The sequence below is a fragment of the Notothenia coriiceps genome, unplaced genomic scaffold (genome assembly GCF_000735185.1).
Source record: "Notothenia coriiceps isolate Sejong01 unplaced genomic scaffold, NC01 NC01_scaffold00000288, whole genome shotgun sequence".
NCBI classification, from domain to species: Eukaryota; Metazoa; Chordata; class Actinopteri; order Perciformes; family Nototheniidae; genus Notothenia; species Notothenia coriiceps.
The window spans coordinates 209,601-220,912 of record NW_011332989.1 but is presented as its reverse complement, the minus strand read 5'-3'; the positions used below and the strand labels follow the sequence as shown (position 1 = coordinate 220,912).

Here is an 11,312-nt window from a genome sequence, read left to right as displayed (position 1 = left end):
TATCCTCTGGGAACCATCCACGTCTACGAAATGTCCAACCAATATTTCCAGAGTATCTTTTTTGCATACAATATTTCTTATCCAATACAGCCTAAACACAAAGTACATTTGTGTTTTCTTAAATAAACAGTAAGTGTTTTAGTTGGGGGTTAAACCTGTAAAGTCAGCACTTCTTAAGACAGGGGTGTCCAAACTACGGCCCAGGGGCCAAAAGCGGCCCGCGGTCCATTTTGAAACGGCCCTTAGCTAATTCAAAAAGTATAATGAAATATGCCCCAAAAATTAACTTGTGCTTGTCATATATTGTACTTCTTGAATATATATGTACAAATATATTACACCGTATTGATGTCTTAATAAGCCCACTTTTCACATAAATTCTGTAAATTAAAGTTGGAAAAATGTTTAAACAAATCTCAGTTGATTAAAAAAAGCCGAATAACTTATTTACATACCAACCTTGAAATCTACCCTTCATGTTTCCTCTTTTTATAAGCAATCTGATAATTCTGTTTTAAGGAATGAGCTGTGGGACGAATAAAGGTATTCTGATTCTGATTATAACTAAATAAAGTAAACCCTCTGGAGAGCTGGGATTTAGGCTGTTGTGTTTCTTAAAGCATTTTCAAGTATCAAACATCATACATTTGATTGATTTTGCTAACTTATAATTAACTTATGAGGCAATATAGCTCTCCTCTAGTGAGCCCTTCGTATTTTCTTTCTGTATGTGGCCCTCTTTGAAAAAAGTTTGGACACCCCTTTCTTAAGAGCTGCAGCTGCACGCCTGCGTATGCTACAGTTTGGATGCTGACTCGCTGTTGTTGTGGGACACGTCAGGAGGGTGGGAGCCTGATGTCTGAGATGGTCCATTATGTCACCGGGGCCCCAAGAACAGTTACAGTGTGTCCCGCTAGGCTCTGAGGCGAGTGTGACGTTCAGAACCTAACTGCTGTTGGGCCAAACCCAGGAGAAACAGGGGCCCTACTGTTTCTCCACATCAGGCACACCCAGCCACACACACTTAGACGCATACACACATGGAACAGTTCAGACTTTTCCCTCTGCCACTGTTCAAAATGCCCCCAGAATAAACACTCTGAGCAGATCTGAACCAGGGAGGCCAGCGATCCCCATTAGAGAGGGGCTCTGACGCAATGTGGAGGTAATGAAAGGTAGTGGGTTTCAGATGTTTCCTCAAGCCTTGTTTTCTACTTGTAGTAGGTAATGTGAAACTTTCAGTTGGTGGAGCATAGCGTCATGAGCTTGTGAAAAGATGACGACTCTTATATTGTCATAAAAAACCTACATTTTAATCGTTTTGATTAGTTATGTTAATGCAAAATTATCCTCTCTACTATTCATATCATGGGTCACACAAAAAATGTGGATGACAGCTTTGGGAACATTTCTGATGCTTTATTTGAGTAAATAATTATCCAAAAGGTTAATTGATAATAGAAAAATAGCTGTCTATTGACCCTCTACTCTCATTTTAGAACCTTAACCCCGAGGTAAATATCCAATCATATTTTGTACGTATACAAAATAATACCATATTGGAGACCCAATGTATTGTCAAATATTATATATCAATCCCACAGATCTTTCAGGCTGAATATTTTGGGGTCCTTTTGTATTAGAAGTTGTGCAACAAATATATTTATATTTTAAGGAACAATGATAGCCATGGAATCTTGAATATTTCACTCAGTGTAAACGTCATATTCTTCTCAATAAAGAGCAGATACAACACAGTGTAAAATGAGTTGACATAACCCCTACTTCAGGTGACATACACTCAGTGTTAGAAAAAGTATTCAGATTATTTATTTGAGTAAAAGTACTGATACCACACTGTAAAAATACCCAATTTCAAGTAAAGTACTGTTTTGAGAATGGTGCCATAACTGAGTAAATGTACTCATGGCAGCAAAAAACAAAAACAAAATACATTTAAAAATGTGAAAGCAAAGGCAACAGCTCTTCACATTTAAGGAGCTTAAACTGTAAAATACGTTTTTATTTACTCAAATACAATGTTGAATGCTGTAATTTATACCAAATGATCATATTTTAAAAGTATTTAGTGTCAAAATATGAATTTCTAGAATAACTAGTAAATATATATGTACAATTAATTTAGTGGAGTAAAACCTACAAGATTGGCTTCCAAAATGTAGTAGAGTAGAAGTATAAAGTAGTATAAAATGTGTACTTGAGTAAATGTACTATAACTATAAGGGGGCATGTACATGAAGGAGGTATGCCATACATCTTCTTTTAAACACCCACGCCAGTAAGTGTTAACTGTTATCCACCCTATCATGTACTGTAAATCCCTTTTCTATTGTAAATCATCCCTCCTTTCCCCCCTCAGAACAACCAGCCTCCTCTGCTCCGACCTGGCTCTGACACCAGCGCTCGTCCGTGTGTGACGAGCCCGCGCCTACACTGTTTTAAAAACGGTTGTCGCGCGAGCTCTCACATTCACTCAACTCACCGCGAGCAGAGAAAGGAGAGCATGATCCAGCCTGCACATAAACTGTCTCATTTAAACATCTATTTACGCAAGACGAACACTGAACTCACGGGACAACCGAAACCGACTCAGTTAATCGATTATTTCTTTCAACAATAAGGACTTTTCAAGCTGGTTTAGCGTAAAAGCGTGCAGGATAGCACACTTCCACCTGCCCAGTGTTTCAAAAACATCACGGAACTCCGAGGTTCACCTGAGACGCTAAAGGACATCGTTTGCATGAAACTGTGGCCAGGTAAGATACATTTTTTTAAAAGTTTTTAAATCGACTTTTTCATAGGTAAAGGTAAAATGCACTCAGAAATGTAACAGCTTTTTGACAGTTTGGCTGTTATCTTACACCGGGGTTCGCCAAACCACATTAAAAAATCAGCCAATTTAAAGTTATCTCGCCTATTTCTGCAACTATACAGCAGAGTATATCTTGTTTATTAGATGTAGGTAATCAGTAGGCTCTTTTGGTTAATTCGGCATACAAAGAAGGAGAAAATGACCAGAAAAAAAAGTTTGGAGAAATAGTTTGCCATTGCTTAATCAGTTGTATTTTGGATTGGGTTTACCTTAATTCCTTGTTTGTTGCTTTGTTTCATCTAAATAATCTCAATCACAATACCTTTTATAAATCCCACAGTGGGGACATTTACTCTCACAGCAAGAGTAAGGAGGCAAAACATTTAATATAAGCATGCATAAAACATTAGAGATGGAAATTACACAAATTACAATTTACAAAGGTGGACAACAATAGGTAGAGTAACAGTATTATAGTTAAAATAAGTGTAGCATGGAAAAGTAATGTGATAGCAATACATACATAAATTCTATCTTGTGTGTTGATGCAAAATTACATAAAAAATGTATACTTAAAATGACCTCTTTATGGAAATGTATTAAGTATATTTATGTATACATTATTTAGAATATAGTTTGGAGCAAGAATCTCTACATGAGTTTTGGCTACAGATAAATGAATAAATATTCACCCACAGGATTGGCCGTGGATGTGACAGCTCTCAGCACGTCAGATTGAATTAAAGTTGTTTATTCAAATCATGTAGATAAGTATTTTCAGGCACATGACGTGTTTGTAACTTTATCTTGTACTCTTTTGGTTATTGAGCACAGGGAAAACCAGTGTTGTCGTTGTAAAGCAGTCTTGCGTAAATGCAAAACAGCCAGCTATCTGTCTGTGAGTTTCCAGGTGAAAGTTGTGTACAGCCCACATGTGTAGCTGCATGCCCTGGGCGAGACTTTAGGGTCAACTTGCGTCCCTTTTTGCAATGTGACATACTCACAAAAGCATGCCATTGTTTATAGGAGAAATATTTTGGTTGGGGTCGGGGGGGGTGGGGGAGAATGCAAAGCGGTTTCCTGCTCAAGGGGTCGCTTAACAATGGTCACCACCTTGGAACAGATGGTGGTTTTCTCTGCAAGTCACTTCTGAAGAGCTAGGATGTTGAAAGAATGGCCGAGAAAAGAGAAAGGGGAACAAATAACGTTTTGACACAATAGAGAACATGCAGTTCTGCGGGTGAGGAGGATGGGAGACAATGGGAGGCCAGAAGTGGACATTGTATAAGGCTCAAAAAGGCAAGGTCAAAGAATTTGAGAAGTTGTCTAGTAACTAATAACATAGTGATATGAGTTTATGTAATGCTTGGCACAGGGTTGAGTTTAAACACAGCTATGCACCTGTGATTACCTGTGTGTCACTTTATGTAACCTTCAATTTATTTAGGCATGTGTCCAGTTCAGTATGTGTCTTCACAGCTGTGAGGACAAACCTGAGTGTAAATATTTAATGGCTGGTGTCTGTGGTGAGTTCCTCCGCGCGTCACATTCGCAACTGATCCTGTTAGGTGGCCTTTTGTTCTTCCATGCTGCGGTACAAGCTGTGCTGACTGCGTGTTTAGTTTTCCACATCAAGGCTTGGAACGCATGTAAAAGATAACACTCAATGTCAAAACAAACCATCTCCAGGATGCACCCTATCCCCATCAACTTCTTGATAAATAATCTGCTCACTGTCTCTCTCTGCCTCATTTCAGATCAAAGCAGTGGATGCAACTACGCTCCATTCGTAGAAGAAAGGTGGAAGAGTGGGAGAGGCTCTAAAGAGGACCAGCTGACCTCTGGCGATCACACCTCAGCCAACATTACCCCCAAATCCAGCCTGAAGCGCACCATGTCGCTCGGCACGTTTCAGCTCATGCAGACCCTCAAGAACTCTCCGGCTGCGCTACGTCGCCGCTTTCGCCGCGACCGCACAGAGTCTCTATCCCACGGAGACCCTCTCTTTAAGGTCCACTACCTGGGCACGGAGAAGATCTTCTCTCTGGACCGAGAGCAAGCCCAGGACGCTATCAGCCACCTGCTGGAAGGTGTTTCAAACAGGAAGAAGCTCAGCAAAGACCACGCCCTGGTGGTGCGGCCGAGATACGTGGAGGTCAAGGAGCTGAGTACAGGTCGGCAGCTGACGAAGACGTACCTGCAAGACATCGCGTACTGTGCGGCGGACGCAAACCTGCCCAATGTCTTCCTGTACATCTGCAAGCACCAGGGGCAGCAGCTGCAGTGCCGGGTGTTCTGGTGCAGCCGGGCGGAGAGGGCGCGGGACATGACGGCGTGTCTGGCGCATTCTTTCCAACGAGCGCTGAGCGACTTCCAGCAGGAGGGGTCGGCCGCGCTGCAGCCCGGAGAGGGGAAGGGGAAACTGGAAGAGGAGTCGGTGAACTCCCCCGCCAACACCAAGAGCTGCACGCTACCTGCCAGTCTGGGAAAAGGTGAGACTGAAACACTCATTTAAAAAATATATATATTTTCATAATGGGATTTTAGGGTAGCTTCTAGACTAGTTGCTGTTTAAACGTGTTAGTGCTGCTTCTGGCGTTTTTCAGTTAGATGTTTGAAGACCTTTTTCATTCAGTTAAGCTTTAGGCCACATCTTCCTAGCCCACCTAGATTCGTTTACTTCTTACAACTTTTAAATGCTGTATTTCCCCCTTTACATTTTTTTAAACGTACGTCAAATGCTGATCCATTATGTATTTACTCCATCTCGGCTTTGTTAGGCATACGAGTGGTAATCAAAAAGCCCTATTTTAATGGTGTTTGATTAAAGAACCTTTTCCTGGTTATTTGTCTTTATCATTCTTGCTCTCCAAGTTTTTAGGAAAGATAAGATTCATCATTTTTGTGACAACCACACAAATGCTGACGTACGTAACAGTAAATGTAAAACCTTGACTATGACACTTTAAAGCCAAGGTTAACACACTATTGAGGCTGATGTTCATAAGTAACTTTTATACAACAGAGTTTCATTTGCAGCTGCTAAGCTAACACCACTGACTCATCCCTCTCTGTCTGTTTCTTTTCAGTTCGCTGGAAGAAGAGGGGCTCTGTGTCTCGCAGCCCCCTCAGAGCCATCACGAGAAGAGGGTCTGACTCTGACAGTTGGAACTGAACCCACGCTTTTTACCCTTACGTAAAAAAAATGGGACCACATTTACCTGACAACAACCTCAAGGTCAACAGCACTGACGGGAGCGATTGCAAGACAGAAGGGAGGACAAAGGGGTTAAGAGTGGGAAGAGGGGAAAGTCCATATTTGGATGAAGGAGGAAAGGATGTCGCTATAACCAGTGAGCGTACGGACTTGAAGGTTTTTCGACGCAGCAAAGTCGTCTGTTGACTTTTGCAAGAATGGCGTCCAATGTAGCACAAAAAGCTGTTGACGAACGCCTTTGTTCAGCTGTCAACAGCTTTGTGAGGACTTGTGACTGGCTGCAAGCCATTTAGGGAGCAGACTGCTTCATTTCCGGGCCTCTGTTTTTCAAAAGGCTTGTTTGTTTTTGAAGAGTCTACTTGATGCTTTAGCCGCCAAAGAGTTTGATCTGTCGGAAAAGAGACTTTTGGCCACAGAGACGACCAAAAACTGGAAAAAGACGACGAGCTTTCGTTGAAGGCAGATTTTTATTTATGAAATTTGTGACCGGTCATGATTTCTTTTTATTATTCTTTTAACCATGTGGCACTGGCAGGTTTCTCATCTTTGTATTTTATTCGGATGAACAAAACACCCTTTTTTAATTTACATTATGAGAGTTTCGGACAAGGGTACATAGATGTCAGATGGAAAACACAGGCGTACAAGTGTAGAGTAAAGATCATTTATGGTTTGAAATGTTGTTCCTTAGTACTTTCATTAGAATTAGACATCCAAACAGATCAAATGTAATCATTTCCAACTGCTTTTTCGTCAGTAACTTGGAAAACATAGACCCCAGTGTAAGCTTTAGGCTCAACAAATCCTACCTTTTTACAGCAGCATCCTTCCAAAAAAAACAAAAACAGATCCTAACCGTCCACTGCGCTGAATTATTTTCATTCATGTGGGAAAACACACACTCAGCCATGACTTGCGGGTTTGTTTGTGTGCGGACACTGGGAACGCTGTGTTCCCATCTGGAGCCTCGGTGTGGAATGCCCGGCCGTGCACCTGCATTCCACACGTGGAGGAAATTGGAGAAACGTCTAACCATGACTTTGCATATCGAGCAGCCTCGTCACAATGTGCCGTTTTACGCCGAGTCGTTCTCATTACCGAAGCCATAAAAGGGGGCCCCTGCCTGCTTAATTAAAAGTGACGGTTATAGACATTGATATGTACAGTATTGCGTAACGGCCTCTCATGAAGGTGATAAGTGTCTTACGGTTTACAAATGAGAGATTTAAGGATTAGTGGTACACCCTGAGGCTACCATTTTGTGTTTTCTGACCAAAACTAAGCTAGGTGTTTTTGACTGATGTACCACAAAGTTTTAATCGGGTTATTTTAACATTTTGTACTTGTGATGTATCTTTTTATTTACAAAATGCGCAACCCCCCCCCATCTCACAGAAGGGGGTTAAAGTGCCTGTTTCAAGGCGTATTTTTATCAGTGTACTGTTTTTATGTCATTGTACATATTTAATCAAATATGTATTTTATGGAATATTAAAACTTTTTATACAACACTCGTTCGTCTGTACATGTTTGTTTTCATACAGCTGTGATGAATGTTTAACCAGTTTTAACTTCTGCAGCTTTGACCCTGATAAATATGTCTGTTTTGCTCCTTTTTTAAATGTTATGTTTGGCCTGGGAGAACAGGGCAAGACATCCAGAGAGGTCCTGGGATGTTTAATCTCAGTCATGTGACACAGTTCCCAGGGTTATTTCACCTCAAAAATACATGTGACTACCTTCTAACTGAGCACAGATACAACTGGAGTGTGTTGCCTTGAAAGAAATTAGACAAACACACAAACAATGAGCTAAATACAGACCCTTTTGAAGAGATTTCACACAGATAAACCCTATGCTGTATTTGTCTCTACTATAAGTCAGTTAAAGTGCACCAATGATATCTCACTTAAGATTAAAGTCACTCCTCTCCAGAAGAGCCCTCTCTTTGTCGCTGTAACTCCAGCAGGGATTGGACGTGAAGACGCCTCAAAGGCTTCACCTCTTCCACCACTGAAAGGAGAAAACGATCATCAAAATCAAGCGTTCCATCCCTTCGTAATGTAGCTAAACAGCACCACCTGCTGGCTAGAATTATAAAAGTAAATTAAAATGTCTCTTAGTCTTTCCAGAAGCTTGTACCTTTGTCATAGTGCAACTCGTCCCGGTTACCGTAAACCACATACGTATCCAGGAAGTTAAGGAGAGCGCCTGTGACCAGGAAGCGGTCGGGGAAGGGAAGGTTTTGGATGTAGCGCATGTCCAGAGCGAAGGGGTTGGAGGGAGAGGGGACGGTGCACAGACACACAAGCTCACTGATGACATCCCACACGCGAATACCTGTGAAAAAACAACAGAAAACACATTTTTTAAATTGTAATCCATTTATAGAGCAGAGATTTAATAGTCTTTCATCACCTGGAGCTTTTTCCACAACACTAATCCACACCAAACAGTAGTCTTGAGGTTGAGCGAAGACATCTGCGTCTGATTTAGCTCATGGAAAAACTTGTAATTATTGAATCTGTGCGGTTAAACAATAGCTCTCTCTCGTGTTTGGATTCCTCACATTGTTTCCATACCTCGCGTCTGCCAGTCTGAGATGGACTTGAGTTTCATGGGCGTGTCTTTGACCATGGAGTCGGTGCCCCCGATGTTGACCAGGCGCTCGTGATTGGAGCGGATCCAGGCGTAGGGCCGTCCGTACTTGACGTAGCCGGCCAGTAGGAACAGAGTGCAGTTCACCTCCTGTTGGGGGGGGGGGAGTCAAAGCCATCAGACTTTAGAGAGGGTTAGTGGGTGGAAAAGTAAAAGACAAGGTGAAGCACTCACAGGAACCGCTATCTCTCTCTCACTGGGGGAGGCTGGGAGGAGATGCTCCTCACTGCAAGGCTCCCTGAGGACAGAGACATTTCAACCAATTATTAGTATAAGGAGAGATGATCATGTGATATAAAAATACATGGAAATAAAGATTTTTTTTCACCATTGTTTTTGCTCGACCGACCCTTTAAACATTCATCGATTGACAAAATGTTACATTTTCTGCCGTTTCCCAAATGATTTTTAACGATTGGAGGCAAATTCCTACAAAATGGAGCCATTCTTCTTGCCGTGAACTGTGACCTAATTGTTAGCCACATAAAAACTGTGTCACTATTTTCATTTTACAATAAACATAAAAACAATTATGCCTCAGATAACCATGTAGTCATCATTACAAACTCACCTGTTCACCATGGCCTTTGACCCCTAACCCATCACACCATGGGCCCCCTAACCCATCACACCATGGCCTTTGACCCCTAACCCATCACAGTCCCCATGCTTCCACTCCTACTGCTATTTATTTAATTTGTTACTTTATTATTTGCCCCTGTTGTTTGTTTGTTTGTTCACTATGTAAAGCGGCCTTGGGTCCCTTGAAAGGCGCTATTCAAATGTAATCAATTATTAGTATTATTATTCTTATGTAAATGACTGTATATCTTAACATATTGTTTGTTTTGTTTACAACTAACACAAAATGATGCACCAAAAGATGTCAGTAAAATGCTACCACATACACTGATTACATATTTCTATTTCCAGGCGTGTAATCAATCACCTGACAGTCTGCGGCTGCGTCTTGGTGTCTGTGTGTGACGGAGGCTCTCGGGGGCCCGGAGGCTCTCGGGGGCCTGGAGGCTCCTCTCCAGGCAGGGGAGAGCTGCCTCGACTGCCCAGGCTGGGGGAGCTGCTGCTGGGGGAGACATCGCTGCTGTTACAGCTGCTGATGGAGGAGAGGGAGGAGGCTCTGGAGACCACGAAGCCTGGGGACCGAAAACCCTGCAGGACGGGACAGGTAGGGGGGGGGACACACGGTTATAACTGCAGTCCCTAATGATGATGATGATTAATACATGAGGTCGATATATTTATTTGGGATATGAGACGATAAGATCCTGGGAACAGACATAGAAGTTTATGGTCTTTGCTGTTATAAATATATTTTGTTTTTAATCTATGTAGTTGTTAGTGTGACTTCTGTGGCCATTTTGTCTATTTTCATTTAGTTTTGTTCACTTTGTGGTCATTTCGTTCCTCTTTATAATAATGTGTTGGTCTCTGTAATTGAGTTTGTCTTTTTGCAGGCTGTTTTGCTGCCATTTCTAGTGGTTTTGTGTCTCTTCGTGGTCATTATCGGTGTCTTTCTAGTTGTTTTGCCCCTTGTCATGGTCATTTTGAGTCTCTTTGTGGCACTTTGTGTCTCCTTGCAGCTGTGTTGGTCTCTTTATAGTCTTATTACTTTTCTAGGTGGTCATTTTGGCTCTCTATGTGGTTAGTAAACGTCTCTTTGAGTGAAATTATGTAGTGGATCCATGGCTGTAGGCCTACTGTGTGGATTCTACAAAAACAAACCAGATCCTCGTTAATGACGGTCAGCAGCAGCTCCTCTTTCCCTCTGAGCCAAGGCTGGAAGTATTTAAATCCCTGCAACACAAACACACATGTTATTTGCAAAAGCAAAGAATTCTGATCATGTTTACTCATCTCTGCATGCATGTGCACTCACTCACCTGTAAAGACCCGAGTAAGGCCAGGTCATTCAGAAAGTGCTGCAGCTTCCTCCTCTGCTCCCTCTCTCGTTTCTATTGATGTGCAAAATACAGATATCATATTAAAGTTATTAACAATAAGGATTACATTGACCTTAACTCTGACCTAGAATTCTCCCATCATCCCTCTCCCTGAATAGTATCCTAGCAACACATGCAGGCAGCACCTATGGCAGCACACCTTCAGCATCCTGTATCGACAGTAAAGACTTCACTCGTTATAATAAACGATGATCAATAGGGATGAATGCATTAATATTAAAGTATGACATGACATTGCATGCAACCAACTGTATGCACTCGATTCGATTTTAATATAATCTCTCAATTCCGACATTACATTTGGTAAAATATGAAGGAAACTCACACTGCTGCTGCTCATCTTGTACCAAACTGCATACAACGTCGTCTGCTTCCGGTGCGATCATGGCGTTTTTATATGCAAACATTTAAACCTTACATTATGCTGATTATAAGGTTTTATGTCCCTGCTTAGCTGTTACGGTTGTACACAGACAGAAAGGTTGTGTCTCCTCGGGTGTTTCCTTCTCGATGCTCGCTGTCGCAGAGTGAAGTTGGTTTGGTGTTGGGCATGGTACGCCCCTAGCGGCCATTATGGAGTACTACCGTTCAATTCTGGAGAATGTGTAAATAATGCCATAAA

At 41.8% G+C, this 11,312-nt stretch overlaps 2 protein-coding genes across 2 annotated transcripts; one reads left to right on the top strand and one right to left on the bottom strand.

Annotated features, from left to right (window-relative positions):
• The first annotated feature begins 2,244 nt into the window (after nucleotides 1-2,244).
• On the top strand, nucleotides 2,245-7,561 carry LOC104965567 (protein FAM43B). The gene is made up of 3 exons (XM_010794577.1): nucleotides 2,245-2,777; nucleotides 4,591-5,325; nucleotides 5,923-7,561. The coding sequence occupies exons 1-3, from the start codon at nucleotides 2,762-2,764 to the stop codon at nucleotides 6,006-6,008; spliced, it is 837 nt and encodes a 278-aa protein (XP_010792879.1). The 5' UTR covers nucleotides 2,245-2,761; the 3' UTR covers nucleotides 6,009-7,561.
• On the bottom strand, nucleotides 7,132-11,222 carry LOC104965655 (uncharacterized). The gene is made up of 8 exons (XM_010794688.1): nucleotides 11,016-11,222; nucleotides 10,610-10,681; nucleotides 10,452-10,523; nucleotides 9,658-9,878; nucleotides 8,883-8,946; nucleotides 8,633-8,798; nucleotides 8,193-8,390; nucleotides 7,132-8,063 (listed from the first exon to the last, which is right to left on the bottom strand). The coding sequence occupies exons 1-8, from the start codon at nucleotides 11,028-11,030 to the stop codon at nucleotides 7,972-7,974; spliced, it is 900 nt and encodes a 299-aa protein (XP_010792990.1). The 5' UTR covers nucleotides 11,031-11,222; the 3' UTR covers nucleotides 7,132-7,971.
• Nucleotides 11,223-11,312: the final 90 nt, after the last annotated feature.